Source organism: Aquarana catesbeiana, linkage group LG03 (assembly GCF_042186555.1).
Source record: "Aquarana catesbeiana isolate 2022-GZ linkage group LG03, ASM4218655v1, whole genome shotgun sequence".
Classification (NCBI taxonomy): Eukaryota; Metazoa; Chordata; class Amphibia; order Anura; family Ranidae; genus Aquarana; species Aquarana catesbeiana.
Window position 1 is genome coordinate 22,595,919 of NC_133326.1, and position 27,741 is coordinate 22,623,659.

Sequence of the window (27,741 nt, forward strand, 5' to 3'; positions counted from 1 at the left end):
ATAGCCGATTCACGGCACTTTCATATTTACATGTGACCGACTGTGATTGGACACCGCCCATCACATGGTTAAAGAGCCGCGGCTCCTCCCAGAATGAAAGCCGCACCGCCCCTCCATTATTTGACGGTGGGCGGGCGGCAAGCGGTTAATTAATACAGTTTTCATCTGATAATACAATACAACACATTACATCACTTCCGAAGTTGTATTCTGTCATAAGGGAGTGTTTGGAACTTTAGTAACCTCTTCATTTTTGATTTATGAGACTAGCATGAAAAAAAAATGGACGACCATTTGTCTGATAATCTCGTGTGTACCAGGCTTTGGTGTTGAGTATTTAAAGAAAATATATACAGTGCCTTGAAAAAGTATTCATACCCCTTGAAATTTTCCACATTTTGTCATGTTACAACCAAAAAATGTAAATGTATTTTATTGGGATTTTATGTGATAGACCAACACAAAGTGGCACATTATTGTGAAGTGGAAGGAAAATAGTAAATGGTTTTCAAATTTTTTAGAAATAAATATGTGAAAAGTGTGGTGTGCATTTGTATTTAGCCCCCTTTGCACTGATACTCCTAACTAAAATCTAGTGGAACCAATTGCCTTCAGAAGTCACCTAATTAGTAAATGGGGTACACCTGTGTGTAATTTAATCTCAGTATAAATACAGCTGTTCTGTGAAGCCCTCAGAGGTGTGTTAGAGAACCTTAGTGAACAAACTGCATCATGAAGGCCAAGGAACACACCAGACAGCTCAGGGATAAAGTTGTAGAGAAGTATAAAGCAGGGTTAGGTTATAAAAATATATCCCAAGCTTTGAACATCTCACAGAGCTCTGTTCAATCCATCATCCGAAAATGGAGAGAGTATGGCACAACTGCAAACCTACCAAGACATGGCCGTCCACCTAAACTGACCGGTCGGGCAAGGAGAGCATTTATCAGAGAAGCAGCCAAGAGGCCCATGGTAACTCTGGAGGAGCTGCAGAGATCCACAGCTCAGGTGGGAGAATCTGTCCACAGGACAAGTATTAGTCGTGTTCTCCACAAATCTGACCTTTATGGAAGAGTGACAAGAAGAAAGCCATTGTTCAGAGAGAGCCATAAGAAGTCCCATTTGCAGTTTGTGAGAAGCCATGTGGGGGACACAGCAAACATGTGGAAGAAGGTGCTCTGGTCAGATGAGACCAAAATTGAACTTTTTGGCGTAAGGCCCCTTTCACACGAGGCGGGCTCCGTTTCTACGGAGCCCGCCTCGGTCCGCCGGCTCAGCGGGAGATCTGTCCGTTGATCTCCGCTGAGCCGGCGGATGACAGGTCCCTCTCTGCTCACTGAGCGGGGAGGGGCTTGTCAGGCGCCGCTGCCGCCTATGGAGGGATCGGACGAAAACGGACAGCGTGTCCGTTTTCGTCAGATCTCACCCGATCCGATCCGCCAGCGACGGATCTGGACGTAGAGCCATACGTCTGCTTTTAGCGGATCGGACGGGGTCGGATGTCAGCGGACATGTCTCCGCTGACATCCGACGCTCCATAGGCTAACATGGAGCGCCCGTTCAGGTCCGCCGTCAAAACTGACAGGCGGACCTGAACGGTCCGATCGTGTGAAAGGGGCCTTAAAGAAAAGGGCTACGTGTAGCGGAAAACTAACACTGCACATCACCCTGAACACACCATCCCCACCGTGAAACATGGTGGTGGCAGCATCATGTTGTGGGGATGCTTTTCTTCAGCAGGGACAGGGAAGCTGGTCAGAGTTGATGGGAAGATGGATGAAGCCAAATACAGGGCAATCTTAGAAGAAAACCTGTTAGAGTCTGCAAAAGACTTGAGACTGGGGAGGAGGTTCACCTTCCAGCAGAACAACAACCCTAAATATACAGCCAGAGCTACAATGGAATGGTTTAGATCAAAGCATATTCATGTGTTAGAATGGCCCAGTCAAAGTCCAGACCTAAATCCAACTGAGAATTTGTGGCAAGACCTGTTCACAGATGCTCTCCATCCAATCTGACAGAGCTTGAGCTATTTTGCAAAGAAAAATGGGCAAAACTTTCACTCTAAATGTACAAAGCTGGTAGAGACATCCCCAAAAAGACTTGCAGCTGTAATTGCAGTGAAAGGGGGTTCTACAAAGTATTGATTCAGGGGGGCTGAATACAAATGCCCCCCACACTTTTCACATTTATTTTATAAAAAAAAATTGATAACCAATTATTTTCTTTCCACTTCACAATTATGTGCCACTTTGTGTTGGTCGATCACATAAAATCCCAATAAAATACATTTACATTTTTGGTTGTAACATGACAAAATGTGGAAAATTTCAAGGGGTGTGAATACTTTTTCAAGGCACTGTACACTCACCGGCCACTTTATTAGGTACACCTGTTCAATTGCTTTGTAACACAAATTGTAATCAGCCAATCACATGCCAGCAATTCAATGCATTTAGGCATCTAGGCGTGGTGAAGACGACTTGCTGAAGTTCAAACCGGGCATCAGAATGGGGAAGAAAGGGAATTTAAGTGACTTTGAACATGACATGGTTGTTGGTGCCAGACAGGCTGGTCTGAGTGTTTCAAAAACTACTCATCTACTCACCTTGTTGAATCTATGCCATGAAGAACGAAGGCAGTTCTGAAGGTAAAAGGGGGTTCAACCCGGTACTAGCAAGGTGTACCTAATAAAGTGGCCGGTGAGTGTATATCTGGTTAGCGTTTAACTTTAACCGTGTCTACACTAAAAATGGTTAAAAATTCAGCTTCTCCGCCTATTTGTGTAAAGGTCGGCCAGACTAAGTAGACAAGAAAAAAAAAAAAAAGCAAGATGTAGCTGCAGGAGGAATGTGAAGCGGGATTTTGTTTTAATCCTACCTGACAAGTACAGGCAGCCCAAGGAGAGGAAAAGTCTATCCAAGGGGGGTGGCCGAATCACAATGGAAAGTCCTAATTTCTTGTGTTCTGTGTGACATCATGTTTACCTGCTGTTTTCTGTGTTAACCCCTTCCATTGAAAAGATGACAGGAAATGGCACGATGCATGAAAGACTGCTGTCACTTCTTCATTACAGTGATGTAAGTGCAGTTGGGTTCTTTGCATAAGTTCCTGCCAGTCCAATGCCTTCTGACTTTTTTGTAGTTCTTCGCTGCACCATGCACTCTTCTGAAGTTGAACCCAGTCTTGTTGTAGCAGAGAAACACAACAGTGTAGCTTAGAAAGAACATTGTGCCCTAGTCTCTGTCCTAAAGTGGGGCAGCACAGTGGCTAAGTGGTTAGCACTTCCACCTGGCAGCACTGGGGTCGTTGGGTTCAAATCCCAACTACAGCACTACCAGCCTGGAGTTAGCTTGTTCTCCCTGTGCCTGCGTGCAGTCTTCTCCGTGTACTGCGCTGCTTAAATTGACGACTCTAAATAACTTCATGTAATTAACCATTTGCCGACTGTGCTTTAGCCACGTGACGGCTACTGCGCGGATGTCCAGTTCTGGGAGGAGCGCCTATTGACGATTTCCCAGAACCACGCCCTCCCAGAACGCCACGCTCTGTAAATAGTTGTGTCCTTCATTTTGTCAATCATAGTGGCCCTTTACCATGTGATTGGCTGTGCCCAATCACGGCTGATCACGATGTTAACACACTTGCCGGTTATCAGCATTCCTTTCCTCATGCTGTCACTGTGTGAGGAGAGGAGAGGCGCTAACCGGCAAGTGTGAAAAAAGAAATCTACACTGATTAGTAGGGCACTGATCATCAGTGTTCTGATGATCAGTGAAGCCTCAACAGTGCCCACCAGTGCTGCCTCTTCAGAGCCCACCAGTGCTGCCTCTTCAGAGCCCACCAGTGCTGCCTCTTCAGAGCCCACCAGTGCTGCCTCTTCAGAGCCCACCAGTGCTGCCTCTTCAGAGCCCACCAGTGCTGCCTCTTCAGAGCCCACCAGTGCTGCCTCTTCAGAGCCCACCAGTGCTGCCTCTGCAGAGCCCACCAGTGCTGCCTCTGCAGAGCCCACCAGTGCTGCCTCTGCAGAGCCCACCAGTGCTGCCTCTGCAGAGCCCACCAGTGCTGCCTCTGCAGAGCCCACCAGTGCTGCCTCTGCAGAGCCCACCAGTGCTGCCTCTGCAGAGCCCACCAGTGCTGCCTCTTCAGAGCCCACCAGTGCTGCCTCTTCAGAGCCCACCAGTGCTGCCTCTTCAGAGCCCACCAGTGCTGCCTCTTCAGAGCCCACCAGTGCTGCCTCTGCAGAGCCCACCAGTGCTGCCTCTGCAGAGCCCACCAGTGCTGCCTCTGCAGAGCCCACCAGTGCTGCCTCTGCAGAGCCCACCAGCGCTGCCTCTGCAGAGCCCACCAGCGCTGCCTCTGCAGAGCCCACCAGCGCTGCCTCTGCAGAGCCCACCAGCGCTGCCTCTGCAGAGCCCACCAGCGCTGCCTCTGCAGAGCCCACCAGCGCTGCCTCTGCAGAGCCCACCAGCGCTGCCTCTGCAGAGCCCACCAGCGCTGCCTCTGCAGAGCCCACCAGCGCTGCCTCTGCAGAGCCCACCAGCGCTGCCTCTGCAGAGCCCACCAGCGCTGCCTCTGCAGAGCCCACCAGCGCTGCCTCTGCAGAGCCCACCAGCGCTGCCTCTGCAGAGCCCACCAGCGCTGCCTCTGCAGAGCCCACCAGCGCTGCCTCTGCAGAGCCCACCAGCGCTGCCTCTGCAGAGCCCACCAGCGCTGCCTCTGCAGAGCCCACCAGCGCTGCCTCTGCAGAGCCCACCAGCGCTGCCTCTGCAGAGCCCACCAGCGCTGCCTCTGCAGAGCCCACCAGCGCTGCCTCATTAGCGCCCACCAGCGCTGCCTCATTAGCGCCCACCAGCGCTGCCTCATTAGCGCCCACCAGCGCTGCCTCACTAGCGCCCACCAGCGCTGCCTCACTAGCGCCCACCAGCGTTGCCTCATTAGCGCCCACCAGTGCTGCCTTATCAGCGCACATCAGGGAAGGCAAAAAATTACCTGTTTGCAAAATTTTATAACACGAACTAAGAAAAACTTTTATTTTTTTCTTTCAAAACTTATGGTCAAATTTCATATGAGTACAGCGTTGCAAGGGCCGTGCAATTGTCATACAAATTATGACAGCGCTGAAAGCTGAAAATTGGCTTGGGCAGGAAAGGAGTCAAAGTGCCCGGTAGGCAAGTGCTTACGCCCAGCATTGGTCGGTATCTGACATGATTCTGCATGACTTGGTTCTGTTGGCAAGTGTGTGTTTTTTCCCCACATACACTTTTTTGGGGATGCCTGGGGGTTATAGAACAGGTATAGACAGTGATCACTATTAAACCCTTCTATCCTAATCTTACAGGACACAGACCGAGTGTTCATTATTATGATAATGTTCATTTATTATTTTATCAGTCAACTTTACTGTTACTGCAACGATAGAAGCAGTGTATCCGGAGCAGTGTAACCTTGGTAAATCCTTGGGAACCCTACCTGGACCCCACGATGTGTGATATCTAAACCCTTATTTTTTTTTCCAGAAGAGTAGGTCCACACTTAAAATTAGATAATTTTTGTTCTTTTAATTTGTCTCTTTCCGTCTTATCTGGCTGGTCCCCAAAATTCTAAGGCCCCCCCCCCCGCTTGCTTGCAGGTGTTTTCTTTAGCTACCGTAGCTTGGTTGCTAAAGAAACTCCCGTATCTGCGGTAAGGGAGCAGAGCTGTGTGAATCCCTAGACACACGCAGCTCCCGGCAAGCCGTACCCGGCTTCCTCCTCCTCTCTGCTCCCAGCAATTTGACTGACAGAAGCAGGAGCCTATCACCCAACTGCTCTCAGTACTCTCCTCTACAACCTGTAATTTTGGAGAATGTGCATTTTCTTAGACCCGACGGCCGTGACAGGAGACTGCAGGTAAGTGTTTGGGGACGGGAGGTCGTAAAAAGTAATGGTGGTGTTTTTTTAACTTAATGCAAAGAATGCATTAGGAATTAAAAATGCCTAACGTTTAGTTTTCACGATTGACAGTTCACCTCTTGCCACCCATGTGAGACATATATGCAGTGTGGCAAAGAGGATCTGGATTTTCAGTAGACCCCGGTTTTGAGAAATGGTCAGGAGCTGGTAGCACCAGATGCTGATCACCTGACTGCTGTGACAGCCAGTCACAGTGGTCACGTAATAGGGCAGTCTTGACCGCCCCCCCCCCCCAGGTATAAAGACCCTGTTAAAGAGACTCTGGGCTGGGGGAGAAGATATTTTGTGCTTTTAAAGATTGAAACATTAGCCTGTTGCCATCCGCATAACACTCATGTGCGGAACCAAAAGTATGGGCTTTAAAGGCCACGCGCCACACACGTGTCACTGGGCAGCCAATGTTTTTTGTGCGGAGAACGGGCTCCCAGCACAGAGACCAAGCTGTCAGTCCCCACTAATGACCCCCCTGCCCCCTTCCCGAGCATACAGACCATATTAAAGGGACCCCAGGGCTGGATGGGAAGAGGTTAAATGTCTAGTGATGGGGTCTTAAAATGTATCTGGCCCTACTGGGTACTATACCTTCTACTGCCCCCAAAGAAGGGGCTCTATTCCTTCCACTAACACAAACAATGGGGTACTATGGGGCACAAACAATGGGGTACTATTCCACCCACTAATGTGAGAGATGGTGAACTAATAGTCCCATTGACACCAATGATTGGGCACTATTCCACCCACTGACAGGAAAGACGAGCACTATTTCTCCTATTGACTCCAAAGATTGGGGCACTATTCCTCCTACTGACACAAACAATGGAGTGCTATTCATCCCACTGATATCAGAGATGGGGAACTAATAGTTCTACTGACACCAATGCTGGGGCACTATTCTTCCCACTGACACCAATGACAGGACACTATTCCTCCCACTGCTATCAGAGATGGGGAACTAATAGTCCCACTGACGCCAATGTTGGGGCACTATTCCTCCTACTGACACCAATGACAGGACACTATTCCTCCCACTGATATCAGAGATGGGGAACTAATACTCCCACTGACACCAATGATGGGGCACTATTCTTCCCACTGATATCAGAGATAGGGAACTAATAGTCCTACTGACACCAATGATTTAGCACTATTCCTCCTACTGACACCAATGATGGGCCACTATTCCTCCCACTGACCAATTATGTTCTTTCATTCCCACTGACCGCCAAGCCTATGGCGTTGTGTGCTCCCATAGGCCATAGTCCGGTCCCTGTAAAGTTTGAAGGGGAGTAAACTGGCCCTTGGTTTTGAAAATTTGGAGACCCCTGGTCTAGTGTAATATCTAAAAAAGAAATACAAAAAAATTGTATTTTTGTTAATTTTTTTTTTTTACAATATTTGCTGATGCGATACGATCATTGCATGCCGTGAAAATTGCAGTAGTTTCAGTCGCAAAAAAACGTTTCTAGGCTGACAAACCAAGCAGACACTTTTCCAGGAAGATGAGACTTTACAAGCATCGGTTTCCATCACCGAATGCTTTGAACACGACACCCAACAAGAATTTCGATTTTGCCCTTAAAATATCCCATGTGAATGGCAGCTGAATGCCGAGTGTTTGTGAAACTTCTAAAGAATAGATAAAGTGAATTCATCACTCATCGCGGCTCCTGTTAATGGTGGATCACATTTCTCAGCTACGTTCTGAGAGCAATTCCGCCCTTATTTATCTTCAACCGTGGCTGGAGGAGTCTGTAGGATACACACTACATGGTGATGAATGTAAGTGCTTGGATGGCTTATGACTTCATCCTGCCCGAGCTTGTCTGGTGGGTTCTGCGGAATATTGTTTTTGCAGAGAAGAGGAAGTAATGCAGTTAGACAGGTGATCCTCATTTGCCCTTATTAAGGTGAGGATGGGGCTCCTTGGTTTGTTTTTTTTTTGCAAATACACAGAGGGACTGATTTCTGCTGTTTGCACAGCTTTTTGCTGCCTTGAAGGTACGTTGTCCATGAAAACAATTGCATCATGTGGGAGAGCTTATAATAACATTTACAACTGTGTGTGTAAAAGTACCCACGTCTAGTTGAGCAGCTTAGTTCTTTGTTAGCTGCCAAAGGAGGCAACCCAAGGAAAGTTGGTTGTTTTCTCCTCTGGGACTTCTTGACGAGAGTTTGGCTGTGCGAACAGTGGTGATACTCTCTCCAGGATGACCCCCTAGCTCTACTTTTACACCTTACCCCCTTCATAAAAGAAGGCCTACAAAAAAAACAAAAAACTCTTCTTGTCCATCTACTTCAGGGGTCTCCAAACTTTCTAAACAAAGACCAGTTTACTGTCCTTCAGACCATAGAGGGGCCAGATTGTGGCCAGTGGAAGTAGATAATGCCTCAGGCTTGGTGGTCAGTGGGAGGAAGAAAAAATACATACCACTCATATGGTTTAGTAGGAGGTGGAATAGTGCCCCAATATTGGTGTCAGTAGGAGAAATAGTGCCCCATCATTGGTATTATTTTGACGAATATTGCATTGAATCAGCAGAAGGAATAGTGTCCCAAGGGCCACATCTGCCCTGTGCACCACATTTTGGAGAGTAACAAAGTGGGAGTTAAAAAAAAAAATACATACCACCCATGTGGTTAGGAGGAGGAATAATGCCCCATGATTGGTATCAGTGGGAGGAATGTGCCTCATCATTGGCGTCAGTGAGGGGGGGAATAGTGCCCCATCATTGGCGTCAGTGGGGGGGATAGTGCCCCGTCATTGGCATCAGTGGGGGGGATAGTGCCCCGTCATTGGCATCAGTGGGGGGGATAGTGCCCCGTCATTGGCATCAGTGGGGGGGATAGTGCCCCGTCATTGGCATCAGTGGGGGGGATAGTGCCCCGTCATTGGCATCAGTGGGGGGGGATAGTGCCCCGTCATTGGCATCAGTGGGGGGGATAGTGCCCCGTCATTGGCATCAGTGGGGGGGATAGTGCCCCGTCATTGGCATCAGTGGGGGGGATAGTGCCCCGTCATTGGCATCAGTGGGGGGGGATAGTGCTCCGTCATTGGCATCAGTGGGGGGGGATAGTGCTCCGTCATTGGCGTCAGCGGGTGGGAAAATAGTGCCCCATCATTGGCGTCAGCGGGTGGGGGAATAGTGCCCCATCATTGGTGTCAGTGGGAGGAATAGTGCCCCATCATTGGTGTCAGTGGGAGGAATAGTGCCCCATCATTGGTGTCAGTGGGAGGAATAGTGCCCTATCATTGGTGTCAATGGGAGGAATAGTGCCCTATCATTGGTATCAGTGTGGAAAATTGTGCCCCATCATTGGTATTATTGGGAGGAATAGTGCAGTGAATCTGCAGCAGGAATAGTGTCCCAAGGGCCGCATCTGCCCTGTGAGCCAAAGCTTGGAGATCACTGGTCCTACTCAATGATTCCAAGGCATGCATCCCACCTCAAGAGAAGAACTCTCATCTCCAACTCCAACCTAAGATTGTGTAGTGGTTAGTGAGAATTGAGTAGTAATGACCATGGAGGATCTTACGACTTCCCTTAAGGCCTGGAATGAAGAATTCAGATGTACATGGTTCTCCTGGATCGAATACAAAACCTCTCCTGAATATGGACTCCATTTGTCCTCTTCCACACCTTCCACAATTCACCCACATAGCTAGATCCCCAACTGGATCCTTCCACCACAGATCAGGACTTCTCTTTTCTATGTCTTCCTTCCTCTCTCTGCTTCCTCGGTATTCCTCTCCCCCATTCTTACATCCCCTTCCCCTCTCCTCATTCCCCATTCCTGTTCCATGCTCTTCACATGGTCCTCTGAACCCTCTGTGTTCTAGGACCTTTTCGCACTTCACCCCTCTTTTCTTTCCCCTCCCTTCAACCCCCCCCTCCCCCTTCCCAACCCATTCCTTATATTTAGAAACATGAACATTTTGGACCACACACCATATGTTTTTACTCCCTGTTTTCTGGAATGCTTATAATGCTGTGATTGATGCATACTGCCTTCAGCGGTCAAATGCTGAGCACCTGACCGTCTGTTTTATGTCCAAATGTGTTTACAATCCTATAAATGAATTTTTCTTTTAAATGAGGACCCACAATATAAATCAATATAAATTATAGAATTGTATCTAAACCAAAGCTTTTCTTTCCTTTTTTTTTTTTTTTTTTTTTTTTTGATAGAGCGGTGATAGATGATAATCTGTCGGGTTCTTATTGCTTTCCGTGTTGCTACGGAGGGGAGACAATATTTCTATTTGTTTTATTATTATTATTATTATACAGGTTTACATATTGCCAACAATTTGCGCAGCACTTTACAACATGAGGGCAGACAGTACACTTACAATACAAATCAATACAGGAGGGATCAGGAGGCCCTGCTTGTTAGAGCTTACAATCTAGAAGAGTGGGTCAATTGGAACAAAAGGTAGTAACTGTGGGGGGTGAGCTGATGGAGAAAATGAAAAAACAGTTGTTAGGTGTTGGTAGGGTAGGCTTCTCTGAAGAGAAGGGTTTTCAGGGATTGTCCAAAAGCTATTAGAGTAGAAGATAAGCGGACAGATTGGGGTAAGGCATTCCATAGGATTGGAAAGGCTTTGGAAAAGTCCTGGAGGCGAGCATGGGAGGAGATGACGAGGGAGCTAGAGAGCAGGAGGTCCTGGGAGGAAGGAAGAGAACGAGTAGGTTGGTATTTAGAGACTAGGCTAGTGCTGTAGCTGGGGGCTAAATTGTGGGTGGCTTTATAAGTAGTTTGAATTTATTTGTTGGGTCAGCGGAAGCCAGTGGAGGGATTGGCAGAGAGGGGTAGCAGACACAGAGCGATTGGTAAGGTGTATAAGTCTGGCAGCAGCATTCATGATGGATTGAAGAGGTGATAGACTATGTAGAGGTAAGCCAATGAGAAGGGAATTGCAATAGTCGAGGCGAGAGATGACCAGCGAGTGAATTAAGAGCTTTGTTGTGTCATTGGATAGAAAGGGTTGTATTTTGGAGATGTTACGTAGGTTGAGGCGGCAAATTTGGACAGTGATTGGATGTGGGGCTTAAAGGAGAGTTCAGAGTCCAGGACTACACCTAGAACCTTGGCATGCGGGGATGGGTTTATAGTTGTACCATCGATTTTGACAGAGAGATCAGGGGAAGGGAAAAGGACATATGGGAGAGGAAAAATGATACATTCGGTTTTGGATAGATTGGGTTTCAGGAAGTGGTGTGACATCCAGACTGATATATCTGATAGTAAATTAGTGATACGTGAGGAGACCGAGGGGGTGAGCTGAGGGGTAGAGAAATAGATTTGGGTGTCGTCAGCGTAGAGGTGGTATTGGAAGCCATGGGAGGCTATCAGCTGACCCAGAGAGGAGGTGTAGATTGAAAATAGGAGAGGTCCAAGAACAGAACCTTGGGGAACCCCAACAGAGAAAGGAAGAGGGGAACCCCAACAGAGAGGAGGAAGTAGAGTTGTAAGAAACGCTAAAGGTTCAGTTGGATAAGTAGGAAGAGAACCAGCGAAGAGTACGGTCACGGAGACCAAAGGCGTGGAGTTTTTTTTAGGAGGAGGGGGTGGTCAACCGTATCAAAGGCAGCAGAGAGGTCCTGGAGTTAGGAGTACAGAATAGTGTTGATTGGTTTTGGCCATTAGTAGATCGTTTGTTAGTTTTAGGAGAGCCGTTTCTGTGGCGTGTTGAGGATGAAATCCAGACTGAAGGGGATCAAGAAGGCCATTATCAGTGAGGTGGACGCTCAGTTGGCTGTGGACCAGATCCTCAAGGAGTTTGGATAAGAAGGGGAGCAAGGAGATGGGACATAGGTTGTTAAGATTGGATGGGTCCAGTGAGCGCTTTTTAAGTATGGATTTGACAAGTGTAAGTTTTAGAGAGTTGGGGAAGATGCCAGAAGAGAGGGAGAGATTGAAGATGTGGGTTAGAGAGTGTAACATAGAGCCAGAGGGTGAACGTAGCATTTGCGTGGGAACAGTTTAGCAACCTCGTCTATAGTGGTGGGGTTGAAAAAGAGAAGTAATGATTGTGCCTGTGGGCATGAAGTGTAAAGTTTGGAGGGTATCTGAACAGTAGAGATCTCCTCACAAATTGTATCAATCTTCTGTTTGAAGTGATTGACGATCTCCTGGGCAGTGAATGAGTTGCCGGGTGGAGGCAGTGGAGGACGAAGCAGAATGTAGAAGGTAGAGAAGAGTTGACGGGGACGTGATGACAAGTTGCTAATGAGAGTGATAAAATAGGTCTGCTTGGCAGTGAGGAGGCTGGAATTGTATTTTTGGAGGGCAGATTTATATTGGTTGAAATCTTTCTGAGACTTAGTCTTACGCCACAGGTGCTCATGAGCACGACTATGTTTTTTTCTTCTAGTATCATCTGTTTGCCAAGGTTGAAGAGGTCGGGGCCTGATTTTTTGTCTAGTGAGGGGGGCCAGTGAGGCTAGAAGTGAAGCGTTGTAGACAGAAGTGGCTAGGTTGCTGCAGGATAGGAGTGAGATTTTGTCGTAGAGGTTGTCGGTAGCAGAGAAGGGTTGAGATGAGGTAGGTTTCTGCGGGTAACTTTGAGGCGGTTGGAGGGAGAGGAGGTGGAGTGAAACTAATAAGGTAGTGATCAGAGAGAGGAAATGGATAGCTGGAGAGGTTGCATGGAGTGCAAAGGTGAGAGAAAACGAGGTCAAGGGAATTGCCTTCAAAGTGTGTAGAAGCGTGTATCCACTGCTTCAGGTCAAAGGAGGAGGTTAGGCTGAGAAGTTTGGAAGTGGCAGGAGTGTTAGTATTAATAGGGATGTTGAAGTCACCCAGAATGATTATGGGGAATTTCAGAAGAAAGAAAGTAGGGTAGCCAGGCAGAGAAGTCATCAAGAAAGGTTGATACTGGTCCAGGGGGTCTATAGATCACAGGTATCCTTAGAGAAATTGGAGTTTTATGGACCAATGTCACCAGGGCACAAAGAGAGGCCAACATTTTGGGTTGCCAGCAGAACAGAAATAGAAGGGAAATCTTTCAATAAGAAAGATCTACAGAGATCTACAAAATACATCTGTTAAATTCGTCAAATGCAATGTAACCTTGTAGCTGCAAGAAAAGATCTTTTACTGCCACATTTTACCTTTTTAGAGTTTTTTTTTTTTTTTTTTATGCCTCCTGTAGACATTGCTACAGCCTCTGAAAAACACACAAATGCAGGCTCTCTCAAAGTCAGTATTTGCATATCGCTTTTTCCAGTCAAGGCACCCTTTAAAATTCTGCACAATCTCAAGGTATCCCATTATAAAATGTAAAAAATGAAACTAATAGTTTTACATAATGCAGCAACATCTACACATGTAGGACACACCCAACATTAGAGATGATTTATTCTTCTAAAGCAGGGGTCTCCAAACTTTCAAAACAAAGGGCCAGTTTTCTGCCCTTCAAATATTAGGGGAAACTGTATCCAGCGGGAGTAGGAAATGCCCTGGCATTGGTGGGAGTAAAAAAAATGACATCATTGGTGCCAGTTGGAGGAATAGAGCCCCATCATGGGTATCAGTGGGGGTATAGTGCACCATCATTGGTGTTGGTTGGAGGAATAGTGCCCCATCAATGTCAGTTTGTAGGAATAGTGCCCCATCATTGGTGTCAGTTGGAGGAATAGTCCCCCATCATTGGTGTCAGTGGGAGGAATAGTGCCCCATCGTTGGCGGCAGTGCGGGGAATAATGCCCCATTATTGGCGTCAGTGGGGGGAAAAGTGCCTCATTATTTGTGTCAGTGGGAGGAATAGTGCCTCATTATTGGTATCAGTGGGAGGAACAGTGCCCCATCATTGGTATCAGTGTGGAAATTGTGCCCCATCATTGGTATTATTGGGAGGAATAGTGCAGTGAATCAGCAGAAGATATAGTGTCCCAGGGGCCGCATCTGCCCCGTGAGCCAAAGTTTGGAGATCACTGGTTCTACTCAATGATTCCAAGGCATGCATCCCACCTCAAGAGAAGAACTCTCATCTCTAACTCCAACCTAAGATTGTGTAGTGGTTAGTGAGAATTGAGTAGTAATGACCATGGAGGATCTTACGACTTCCCTTAAGGCCTGGAATGAAGAATTCAGATGTACATGGTTCTCCTGGATCGAATACAAAACCTCTCCTGAATACGGACTCCATTTGTCCTCTTCCACACCTTCCACAATTCACCCACATAGCTACAGTGCCTTGCAAAAGTATTCAACCCCCTTGAACTTTTCAACCTTTTGCCACATTTCAGGCTTCAAACACAAAGATATAAAATTTTAATTTTTTGTGAAGAATCACCAACAAGTGGGACACAATTGTGAAGTGGAACGAAATCTATTGGATATTTTAAACTTTTTTAGCAAATAAAAAACTGAAAAGTGGTGCGTGCAAAATTATTTGGCCCCTTTACTTTCAGTGCAGCAAACTCACTCCAGAAGTTCAGCGAGGATCTCTGAATGATCCAATGTTGTCCTAAATGACTGATGGTGATAAATAGAATCCACCTGTGTGTAATCAAGTCTCTGTATAAATGCACCTGCTCTGTGATAGTCTCAGTGCCGGTTCACATAGGGGCGACTTGTCAGGCGACCTAGTCGCCTGACAAGTCGCCTCCCGTTCTATGCTACGGAACCGTTCTAATAGGAGCGACGCAAGTCGCTCCGACTTAGAAAAAGGTTCCTGTACTACTTTGGGGGCGACTTGGGGCGACTTGCATAGACTTCTATACAGAAGTCGTTTTGCAAGTCGCCTCGGAAGTCGTTTGCAGGTCGCCTCGCTGAGGCGACCTGCAAGTCGTGCCGCCCCTGTGTGAACCGGCACTCAGGGTTCTGTTGAAAGCGCAGAGAGCATCATGAAGACCAAGGAACACACCAGGCAGGTCCATAATACTGTTGTGGAGAAGTTTAAAGCCGGATTTGGATACAAAAAGATTTCCCAAGCTTTAAACATCCCAAGGAGCACTGTGCAAGCGATTATTTTGAAATGGAAGGAGTATCAGACCACTGCAAATCTACCAAGACCTGGCTGTCCCTCTAAACTTTCAGCTCAGACAAGGAGAAGACTGATCAGAGATGCAGCCAAGAGGCCCATGATCACTCTGGATGAACTGCAGAGAACTACAGCTGAGGTGGGAGAGTCTGTCCATAGGACAACAATCAGTCGTACACTGCACAAATCTGGCCTTTATGGAAGAGTGGCAAGAAGAAAGCCATTTCTCAAAGATATCCATAAAAAGTCTTGTCTAAAGTTTGCCACAAGCCACCTGGGAGACACACCAAACATGTGGAAGAAGGTGCTTTGGTCCGATGAAACCAAAATCGAACTTTTTGGCCACAATGCAAAATGATATGTTTGGCGTAAAAGCAACACAGCTCATCACCCTCAACACACCATCCCCACTGTCAAACATGGTGGTGGCAGCATCATGGTTTGGGCCTGCTTTTCTTCAGCAGGGACAGGGAAGATGGTTAAAATTGAGGGGAAGATGGATGCAGCCAAATACAGGACCATTCTGGATGAAAACCTGTTGGAGTCTGCAAAAGACCTGAAACTGGGACGGAGATTTATCTTCCAACAAGACAATGATCCCAAACACACAGCAAAATCTACAAAGGAATGGTTCACAAATAAACGTATCCAGGTGTTAGAATGGCCAAGTCAAAGTCCAGACCTGAATCCAATCGAGAATCTGTGGAAAGAGCTGAAAACTGCTGTTCACAAACGCTCTCCATCCAACCTCACTGAGCTCGAGCTGTTTTGCAAGGAAGAATGGGCAAGAATTTTAGTCTCTCGATGTGCAAAACTGATAGAGACATACCCCAAGCGACTTGCAGCTGTAATCGCAGCAAAAGGTGGCTCTACAAAGTATTAACGCAAGGGGGCCGAATAATTTTGCACGCCCCACTTTTCATTTTTTTATTAGTTAAAAAAGTTTCAACAATCCAATAGATTTCGTTCCACTTCACAATTGTGTCCCACTTGTTGGTGATTCTTCACAAAAAATAAAAATGTTATATCTTTATGTTTGAAGCCTGAAATGTGGCAAAAGGTTGAAAAGTTCAAGGGGGCTGAATACTTTCGCAAGGCACTGTAGATCCCCAACTGGATCTCTCCACCACAGATCAGGACTTCTCTTTTCTATGTCTTCCTCCCTCTCTCCGCTTCCTCGGTATTCCTCTCCCCCATTCTTACATCCCCTTCCCCTCTCCTCATTCCCCATTCCTGTTCCATGCGCTTCACATGTTCCTCTGAACCCTCTGTGTTCTAGGACCTTTTCCCACTTCACCCCTCTAACCCCCCCCCCCCCCCCCATAGTAAGCTTGTCTCCCACCCCTTCAACCCATCACTTCCCCAACCCATCCCTTACATTTAGAAACATGAACATTTTGGACCACACACCATATGTTTTTACTCCCTGTTTTCTGGAATGCTTATAATGCTGTGATTGATGCATACTGCCTTCAGCGGTCAAATGCTGAGCACCTGACCGTCTGTTTTATGTCCAAATGTGTTTACAATCCTATAAATGAAATTTTCTTTTAAATGAGGACCCACAATATAAATTTTAGAATTGTATCTAAACCAAAGCTTTTCTTTTCTTTTTAATTATTTTTGATAGAGCGGTGATAGATGAGAATCCATGTCGGTGTTCTTAATGCTTTCCGTGTTGCTACGGAGGAGAGACAATATTTCTATTTGTTTTATTGACCAATGTCACCAGGGCACAAAGTGTGAGAGAGGCCAACATTTTGGGTTGCCGGCAGAGCAGAAATAGAAGGGAAATCTTTCAATACGGACACTTTTCTCATTTTTTTGAAATGTTTCTTCTCACTTCCTGTGGTGCCTATAAGGCAGGATGTTGAGGACCATTTCTGAAATGTGACATAAATGGCAAAGAAAATAAACTGCCAGGAGCTTAAATTATTACCTACACTATCCAAAATTTGGCTTTAGACATTCCTCAAAGTACATCTGTTAAATCCGTCAAATGCGATGTAACCTTATAGCTGCAAGAAAAGATTTTTTTTTTTTTTTAGAAGTTTTTTTAGACGTTTTTTTAAAAATTTTTTTATGCCTCTTGTAGGCATTGCTACAGCCTCTGAAAAAACACACAAATGGAGGCTCTCTCAAACTCAGTATTTGCATATCACTAGACCAGTGTTTCTCAACCTTTTTCCAGTAAAGGCACCCTTTAAAATTCTGCACAATCTCAAGGTACCCCATTCTAAAATGTAAGAAAAACGAAACAAATAGTTTTACATAATGCAGCAACATCTACACATGTAGGACTCCCAACATTAGAGATGATTTATTCTTCTAAAGCAGGGGTCTCCAAACTTTCGATACAAAGGGCCAGTTTACTGCTCTTCAAATGTTAGGGGGGAACTGTATCCAGCGGGAGTAGGAAATGCCCTGGCATTGGTGGGAGTAAAAAAATGACATCAGGAATAGAGCCCCATCATTGGTATCAGTGGGGGTATAGTGCACCATCATTGGTGTTGGTTGGAGAAATAGTGCACCATCATTGGTGTCAGTTGGAGGAATAGTGCCCCATCATTGGTGTCAGTTGGAGGAATAGTGCCCCATCATTGGTGTCAGTTGGAGGAATAGTGCCCCATCATTGGTGTCAGTTGGAGGAATAGTGCCCCATCATTGGTGTCAGTTGGCGGAACAGTGCCCCATCATTGGTGTTAGTTGGAGGAATAGAGCCCCATCTTTTGTATCAGTGGAAGGATTAGTGCCCCAAGGGCATAAAGGCAAGCAAAGGGCCACATCCGGCCCACGGGCCCCAGTTTGGAGACCCCTGTTCTAAAGCAAACACACCTTTGCACACTGGTACTGACTAGCATTTTAATGTTTCTTTTCTGTCAGTTTCTCTGCCTCACTTAGTTAATGTGACCCCAGTGCTGGCGGAGGAGCAGGGGAGGAACAAACAAGGATGCTGTGCAGGTGCCTGACGTCCTCCTTATCAACCGATGATGGCATTGGTTGTTCGGATGCTGGCGGCTTGAAGGTTGTAATGGTGCACAATAAAAACCTGTGGCTTTGTGTAACTAAAAGGCAGGCTTCATCCACCCGCTGGCTTGTATACTATTTTTGGGCAATTTTTAGGCATTTTGCCAAGGCACCCCAGGGTGTCTGGGCACCCTGGTTGAAAAAGGTTGGACTAGACACTCCCCACACCTTGGTAACACAGGGAACGGGATGCAAAGTTCTCCCCTGATTCGTGAAGTTCAGATACTGTAGGGGATACTGAGATGTGCAGGCAAATTAAAGGTTATGAAATGATCTTCAGCAACATACCCCGATATTTAGAGCTGAATGTGGCTGGAGTGTCAGAAAAAAACTCAAAAGGATTTTTACAAACACCGCTACAGACTTGTGAACCGCCACCACATAAAATGCGTGCTTACCAGAAGGCAAGCTTAATCATGCTTGCGGCTTTCAACCCAGCCAGGGCCTTTATCCAGGGGATGTAAAATGCCGACACACAATGGTTCCTTAGTATGTATTAGGCAGGACAGCCACCAATCAGGGCTAGGGCGACTCCGATAGCCAATTGCCATAGACAAGGCAGTTAAACCCAATAAAAGAAAATTCACCATAGTGTAATATGTAACACACAGGTTTATTTCAATTAAAATTGCACTTACATCAAGAGCGTGCAATAATAGCATAGTTTGTAAAAAGCCGGCCAACTAGCGATCACCCGTCCTCTCAGGACCTCATAGCGATGACGTCAGCATGCCACTCCTCCCGATGCGCGTTTTGTCACAAGCTGACGTCCTCCTGGGGCACTCCACACCACCAAAAGAAAGCTTTATTTGTGGTACAGTGTCGCACTACCGCACAATTCGTATTGCAATTGCGTATCACAAAAAATGGCCTGGTCAGTAAGGGGGTAAAGCCTTCCGGAGCTGAAGTGATTAATGCTCTTGTTGCCCGGCCTGTCAGTTTAGGTGGACGGCCATGTCTTGGTAGGTTTGCAGTTGTGCCATACTCTTTCCATTTTCGGATGATGGATTGAACAGAGCTCCGTGAGATGTTTAAAGCTTTGAATATTTTTTTATAACCTAACCCTGCTTTAAACTTCTCCACAACTTTATCCCTGACCTGTCTGGTGTGTTCTTTGGCCTTCATAATGCTGTTTGTTCACTAAGGTTCTCTAACAAACCTCTGAGGGCTTCACAGAACAGCTGTATTTATACTGAGATTAAATTACACACAGGTGGACTCTATTTACTAATTAGGTGACTTCTGAGGGCAATTGGTTCCACTAGATTTTAGTTAGGGGTATCAGAGTAAAGGGGGCTGAATACAAATACACGCCACACTTTTCACATACTTGTTTGTAAAACATTTTGAAAACCATTTATCATTTTCCTTCCACTTCACAATTATGTGCCACTTTGTGTTGGTCTATCACATAAAATCCCAATAAAATACATTTATGTTTTTGGTTGTAACATGACAAAATGTGGAAGATTTCAGGGGGTATGAATACTTTTTCAAGGCACTGTAAATGCTGGGGTATGTATTTGACACACATTAGAAATGCACAAGTTACCTGGATGAGTGGGGAAATGTCTTCCAGCATTACACATTAAGTCTAGTTGAATGTGACTAAATGCTTCTGCATCTTGTTCTGTTTCTTTCATAGACCGGATCGTAGACGACGTGATGTTTTCGGTGCTGCAAATGCAACGCTCTCCGGCGACAGCAAGAACAGCACCACGATAGACTTCTCTAACGTGTCCGACTCTGAGCCGAAGGAGAAAGAGTATCCGTTCTATGAAACAAAAGTGGACTACAAACATGAGAGGACAGTTATTTCGAACCTGCTGCCATTCACTCTCTACCGCATTGATATCCATAGCTGCAACCATGCAGCAGAAACACTTGGCTGCAGCGCTTCCAACTTTGTCTTTGCCAGAACCATGCCTGCAGGTGCGTACTTCAGCGTTTTTGATCTCCGCCATTGTGCACTAGTGCTCAGTGGTCAGAACTCAAGGGATTCGTTTTTATTTTTCAGCATGGATCCTGACTTAGATGTTTGTACCCATGTTTGCTAGGAGCCAGCCGTTATGGTTGTGGTGGCCTAATACCAAATGTGAAATTCATTATTTTAGGAGAATCTTTTGTTAATGAGCATTGCTAAAAGGAACTTCCTCCATAATTGAACAGACTTCAGAATGGAGGCCTCCTAGGAACTTGTATCTCCAAAATTTCTCTATATCTGTGATCTCCAGACTGCGGCCCGGGGCAGGACGTGGCCCTTTACTTGCATTTATCTGACCCTTTTAGGCACTATTTCACTAACTGACGTCAATAATGGGACACCATTCCTCCCACTGACACCATTAATTACACTATTTTTCCCACTGATACCGCCAGTGGGGGCTTCTTCTTCCCATTAAGATGAACGATGGGGCCTTGTTTATGCCCACTGATGCCAGGGCATTTTCTGCTCCCACTGGCCACTACCCCGAGAAGGGCAGTAAACTGGACCTTTGCTTAGAAAGTTTGGAGACCCCTGTTCTATATGACAGGCCATGTTTGCCAGTTATTGACCTGTACGGTGTATGTCAAGCCAAAAATGTTTTTGTTTCATGGTGGATAGCACTGGAATGGAATAAAACCCAGGTCTTGTTTTCGCTTCCATCCAGGGCTCCGTAAGGAGCTATTGGAGTTCTCCTCACTACTTTTCTAATGAAGACCCAGGTAGCCGTAAAACCTGATAGGGTTTTCAACCCTTCTCCACCCCAAAAGTAAGAGAAAAAGTTTTGGCTTGACCTACACCTAAGTGGTGACCTCCACATGTTCTCTCAGTCCTATAATCCAAAGTTTTTTCAAAAAGTCAATGTGGAAGAGAAGACATGGTGAGCATAATCAGGATGCACTGAATTAAAAGCAAGCCACCCTTCTAATTGTTACTAACTGGACAAACTGCAAACAGGCTGCACAACAGTGTTTCTCAATTTATTTAATTTTTTTTTAAACATTTAGGAACCCTTTAACTTTATAGTCTCCGGGAGCCCTTGCTGATAATTACTGTATCTGCAGCTCACTGTACATTAGGGTGATGGTCAGTGGAGAAAGCCTTTTACAATTTTGGTCAGTATGAAGAATTACCCCCTTGCAGATGGGTAAAGAGATCAATGGTGTCATTGGGAACTTGGCTAAGAGGCAGTCATTGCTCATTGTTCAAGAAAACCCCTTGCAATCTTTTCAACACAGAGGAACCCTTGAAATAACCTTCTAGTCTTAAGGAACCTCTGCTGAAAAATTACTATACTTGCATCTCATGATACATTAGGATGATGGGAAGAATGTTCCTTACACTTGTGGTCATTGGGAAGATTTACCCCCTTACAGATAGCTACAAAGATCAACAGTGTCAGTGGGAACTTCTGAAAAGCAGAAATTTGCTCAAGGACCCCCTAGCAACCTCTGGAGCATCCTTGGGGTTCCAAAAAAACCCTGGTTGAGAGAGGCTGCTGTACACAGTATCTGTGAGTGTAAACCCCTTTTATGATGCAAAGCTTTGACACACATTACAATATTGTACTTTTCAGCTGGTGCCGATAATATACCTGGAGCGGTCCTCACTGAAGAAGCAGAAGAAAATGCAGTCATCTTAAAGTGGTCAGAGCCACCTAATCCTAATGGACTTACTCTGATGTATGAAATTGAATTCAAGCAGGGGGAGGTAAGTGTGTGTATGTATATATGATGGCAACCCCAACATAGTGTTTTCAGGATGAACCTAGACCATGCCATGAGATGGAGGGGGCGGGGCCAAGCCACGGCTCTGTGTGTGAATGGACACACACAGCAGTGGCTTGGCTCGGGTGCCCCCATAGCAAAGTGCTTACTGTGGGGGCACCTGACAGGAGGGTGGAGCCAGGAGCGCCGACGTGGGACCCGAGAAGAGGAGGATCAGGGCTGCTCAGTGCCAAACCACTGCACAGAGCAGGTAAGTATAACATGTTTGTTGTTTTAGAGAAAAAAAATTAAAGCTTTACAATCACTTTAAGTATATATTTTGTAGAGTACATAGTCCTTCATTGTAAATTTGTGCATTTCTGTCCATTATAGAGTTGTGTCTTCAGCTCACTTTTTGTATTCTCTTCTTTTCTTATGTACTGCTGATTGTTTTCTGTGATTTTTTTTTTTATTTATTTTTTTTAACCTATATGTAGTCTCTCTTTTCTTTCTTTCTTTCTTTCTTTCTTTCTTTCTTTCTTTCTTTCTTTCTTTCTTTCTTTCTTTCTTTCTTTCTTTCTTTCTTTCTTTCTTTCTTTCTTTCTTTCTTTCTTTCTTTCTTTCTTAATTTATTTTATTTTTTTATGCTGTTTCCTCAGCAACGCCATAAAGAATGTGTTTCCAGACAAGACTATGGTAACTTGGGAGGTACCAAACTCACGCGGCTTAACCCAGGCAACTACACCGCGCAGGTGCGCGCCATTTCGCTCTCTGGAAATGGTTCGTGGACGGATATGGTGTCATTCTTTGTAAAGGAGAGAAGTGAGTGTCCTTTTTAGCAATGAGCTGCTGTTATAATATGTATGTTAGTTTATGCATAATGACTAAAATCAAGGATTTACTATTTTTCATGACATACTAGAGCTGCACGATTATTGGTTAAAAAATTGCGATCTCGATTCAACACACACCCGCCCCCCTCCCCCCCTCACGATCTTCATCCGGCATTTCGTTTGCAATTTTTTTTATTCAGGTTTTTAAAGTATACAACGTCAGCAATAGCCGTTACGACCGTTAGTCAGTCGTTGGCTATAAACCAGGATAATAATCTTTGTAACAATTAAAGGGGTTTAAACAGTCATGGTTTTTCACCTTAATGCATTCTATGCATTAAGGTGAAAAACCTCCTGTGGTGCTGCAGCCCCCCTGAGCCCCCCTTTTACTTACCTTACCCCGATCCTTCGCTGACCGGGAACGAGCAGACCAACTCTAGCTCTGGGATAGATTGATAGCAACGCAGCTATTGGCTCCCGCTGCTGTCAATCAAATCCAATGATGGGGGCGGGGCCGAGTCCTACATTCTGTGAATGGACACCGATGCAGGACTCGGGAGCGCGCTCGCACGGGTGTCCACCGTAGAAGAGAGCTTCTCCAACGTGGACACTCGATGGAACATTGTGCCATTCATACCACACCCTGTGAAACACTGCGGGGACGCACCAGGGATGAAGGTCGCCACTCTTGCTGGCACCTTATACCACCGCAGAAGGACCTTCTAGTTCGCCTCAATCAGCGATGTCTTGATATATGACTTACATGCACTTTGTGCTATCTTACTCCAATCCTCCACAACCAGAGTCTCCTCCAGATCCTGCTCCCATTTGTGCATATAAAATAGCTTTTCAGATGTGGGGGGTCAATATGGAATATGTTTTGGATATGTGACCAGTGTGTTTGTCGAAACTCCTGCATAGTAATTCCATTGGTGTCGACGAGGTTAAATCTGAGGTGCAATTTAGTGTCGCTAAAAAGTGCGCTATGAATTGGGGAGCTGGTGTAATTCCTGAAGGGATTGTTTCCACAGAACACCTCTTAATCCGAAATCTCCATGATTCATTCGTGTAACAAGTGCAGAGCCGTTCTCTGCTCACTCACAACTGTCAAAAAATATATTTTTTAAATCTGGCAAATGTTTATTAAAGCTTCATGACCTTCAGTCATTTTTTTCAACTTTCCATCTATTAAATCTTCTGCTCTTGTTGTTTTAACTTTGGATAGTAAAACATTTTTTGTCTGCCAGTAAATACCTTATACAGCCCACTTCCTTGTTTCTTGTCTGGTCATTGGCCTAGGCTTATTTCATGAACAGCGCTCTCTCTCTCTCTCTCTCTCTCTCTCTCTCTCTCTCTCTCTCTCTCTCTCTCTCTCTCTCTCTCTCTCTCTCTCTCTCTCTCTCTCTCTCTCTCTCTCTCTCTCTCTCTCTCTCTCATGAGTTTGCCTGGAAGGGAGGGGGGGGGGTGAGTCAAAAGAGGGCCAACGAGAGCTGGAGGTGTGCCTCTGTGTGTCTGTGTAAATCCAGGAAGTGAACAGGCAGCAGCTTCAGCTGCCCACAGTTAAAATGGCTGCAGCCAGACTCAGCGGAGGGAGATTTTTGCAGCATATTTGGCAAGTACGGAATCGCAGTATATATAAAATAATATGCAAAGTGGTTGGAGGGAAGCTTCAGAATGGCAAAGATGTTTTTATTACAAATTACGTGAGCAGACTGCAGTTTCTCTTTAACATTGCTCAGATGAACTTTGGTCTGCAAATGAGATCAGTTGCTTACAATTTTAAATCAGAATTTTCTGCTAGAAAATTACTTAGGACCCCCAAACATTATATATATTTTTTGTTAGAGACCCTAGAGAATAAAATGGCGGTCGATGCAATATTTTATGTCGCACTGTATTTGCACAGCAGTCTTTCGAGCGTGTTTTTTTTTTTTTTTGGGGAAAAAAATTCAATGAATTTAAAAAAAAAAAAAAAACTAAACCGTAAAGTTAGAACAATTTTTTTTTGTATAATGTGAAAGGTGATGTTATGCCAAGAATCGTGATCTTTATTCAAATCGATCTTTAGTAAACCCTCTTGAACGCAAACGGGGCTTGTAAGCGCTGCTTAAAGAGGAGTTCCACCCGAGGTCCATTAAAAAAAAAAAAAAAATTAAAAGTCAGCAGCTACAAATACTGCAGCTGCTGACTTTTAATTGGACACTTGCCTGTCCCTGGGTCCAGCGATGCGGGGGATTGAAGCCCCGCTCGTCTCCCCCTCCGTTCAGCGGCGCCGGCATTGCAACTGTGGGCGCCGGGCTGTGGCTTCACAGCCTGGCACCCACTGCGCATGCGCGAGCGGCGCCGCGCGCCGTGATTGGCCGCTCAGTCACCTGGGACCTGTAATGGGTCCCAGATGATTGGCAGGAGGGAGGGAGCAGAGCTGAGCCCTTCCTGTGCCGAGGGGGAAGTGATGTCACCAGCCCAGGCACTGGAAGAGGCAGACTACAAGGGACCACCTAGCAACAGGCATTTAGAGGTAAGTAAAAAAAAAAAAATATCCAAATTTTTTTTGTATTTTTTTTTTTTTTAGGATTTTTTATGTATTTTTTTTTTTTTTTTTTGGGTGGAACCCCACTTTAATACATGTTTTTAAGCGTGGATTACTAGCTGTGATGTTCCAGCATCCAGGAGGGGTTGAGAAACGCCCCGTGTACATGAAGCCTTACCTGGCGGTTCCTCTATGATTATATCAGCCATGGATCTGTATGCAACTGTGACTTGTCATAACTGGTATAACTTTTCACAAGGTCCTGAGCGCTGTTTATCTCTGGCCTTTCGTTTGACCACTGATCCAAGTGATTTTACATGAATAGAATAATATTGACTTAGCGCTTGGTATTTAAGTTTTTAAAGGGATAAAAGCCATCCTAGATGGAGGAAGAAAAATGCTGACTATGACCCTAATGCCGCGTACACACAAGCGGACTTCTCGTCGGACTTCTCGTCGGACTATGCTCCGAAGGACTTTTCGACAGAGTTCCGACGGAGTTCCTACGGACAATCACACCAAAGTCCAATCGTTTCGAACATGATGACATACGACCGGACTAGAATAAAGAAATTCATAGCCAGTAGCCAATAGCTGCCCTTGCGTCGTTTTTGGTCCGTCGGACTAGCATATAGACTAACTGTTTTTTCAGTAGGAATCGAGTCCGTCGGAAAGATTTGAAACATGTTCTATTTCTAAGGTCCGTCAGATTTTTAGACAGAAAAGGTCCGATGAAGCCCACACACGATCGAATTGTCCGATGGATTCGTTCCGTCGGACCTTTGATGTCAAAGTCCGGTCGTGTGTACGCGAACACCATAGAACACCATTCCTTCAGTTAAGCACAGAGGTGGAAACATAATGCTTTGGGGCTGTTTCTCTGCTAAAGGCACAAGGCCGACTTTGCCGCATTGAGGGGCCAATGGATGGGGCCATTTAAAATACACCTATGATAAAAATTATAGACCCTTCATTTTCTTTGTAAGTGGGCAAACTTACAAAATCTGCAGGGGATCAAATCATTATTTTCTCCACCGTATGCCCCCTGTTGCTGTAGGTGGGAGCTACCGCCTGCCGATCGCGATCCATTCAAGTGAATGGTTGCCCGCTTTGCAAATGCACCGCAAGCGCAAGCATTATTGTCCTGCTAGTGCGGGATTCAAGGGGTTAAAGCAGGCAGTCAGGAGGTGACACTTCCTCACTGTCTGTCAAATGCTCTCTGAAAAGTTATTTGATCGTACTTCAGACAACACTAGTGTGAATGGGCCCTACATCTCTTCCATCACATGCTGCCAATGAGAAATATCGGTTATAGTGCCCGTAACTGAATGGAAGATAATTGTCATCTTTGTAACATTGCTGTACGGTGTGTTTCCATGTCCTCCATCTAAGCTTATTAAGACTTGTGGTTGGACCCGCCAAAAGATAAAAGATGCAGTCATTATATTAATCACCTCTGTTAAGTTTGTCTTACCAAGAAAATTGATTATGATTGTAGACCGGCTCTTGTCTTGTTGCTGACTCTTCGTGTTTTTTGTGCAGCTTCTGAGACTCCTGAAAGCCTCGTGCACCTGGCCGTGGTCCTACCAGTCACAACAGTTTTATTACTTGTGTCCATCTTTATCATTGCCTGCTATGTCACCAAGAAGAGGTAAGTCCTGCTGTGTTCTAATAAGTAATCTAAAAACCTCCTGTATAAGGACACCCAAACGGATCGTAAAAATAAAGATCCACTGAAGAAAACCAATTCCATTAAACTTGCAGTGTAAAGTTGTACCTACAGGTAAATGCATAATAAGGCTTTACCTGTAGGTACAGTGACTATCTCTTAAACTTGAGCTGCTTAGGAGATGTTCACATTGGCTGCAGCTGATGACGTCACACTGGGTGTGCCCTGAATGCGGAGAGCCGTGCTGCGATTGAGACGTCCATGCGTAGGAGTGACATCATCGCAAACCGGCCATTCGAAAAGCTGGAGAGCGCAAACCCAGTAGGAATGCCGAGTGAATATGGAAATCCCGGGAGAGTGGTGCATATATGGAAGGAGCGCGAGACCAAACGATAAGAGTTCAATTTAATTTATTGGCATTGTGCTAAAAGACATCCAATGCATTTTGGGGGTCAAAGGGCGTCTGCCCCCTTCATCAGTAGCCCTGATCAAGGGGTAAATGCGTTGGTTATCTTTTAGCAAAATACCATTTAATGAAATAGGACTCTTCTATCTTGATCTGGTGCTCCTTCCAGATATGCACTTTTTTTTTTTTTTTTTTCTGGTAACCTTCTGGGGTACCCACTGGAGCATAGCCTGGGCTGTCATGAGCAGCCTAACCTGAGTCTGTAAGCTCTTCAAACCTTTTTGCCCTCTCACTACGTCATATAAACTTTCATATATACAGTTGTGCTCATAAGTTTACATACCCTGGCAGAATTTTTGATTTCTTAGCCATTTTTCAGAGAATATGACTGATAACACAAAAACTTTTCTTTCACTCGTGGTTAGTGTTTGGCTGAAGCCATTTATTATCAATCAACTGTGTTTACTCTTTTTAAATCATAATGACAACAGGAACTACTCAAATGACCCTGATCAAAAGTTCACATACCCCAGTTCTTAATACCGTGTATTGCCCCCTTTAACCACTTCCCCCCCAGTCAATAGCATATTGACGTCCGGGGAAGTGGTTCTGTTATCCTGACTGGGCGTCATATAATGTCCAG

General features: G+C 45.5%; 1 protein-coding gene across 1 annotated transcript in view; it reads left to right on the forward strand.

The window, feature by feature from the left end:
• Positions 1–27,741, forward strand: part of IGF1R (insulin like growth factor 1 receptor) — a gene marked incomplete at its 5' end in the record, with an annotated part of 112,840 nt that overhangs the window by 32,421 nt on the left and 52,678 nt on the right. Inside the window, 4 exon segments of the mRNA XM_073618391.1 lie at positions 19,616–19,902; positions 21,531–21,664; positions 22,320–22,482; positions 26,566–26,674. Of these exon segments, the coding sequence (XP_073474492.1) occupies positions 19,616–19,902; positions 21,531–21,664; positions 22,320–22,482; positions 26,566–26,674 (693 nt within the window).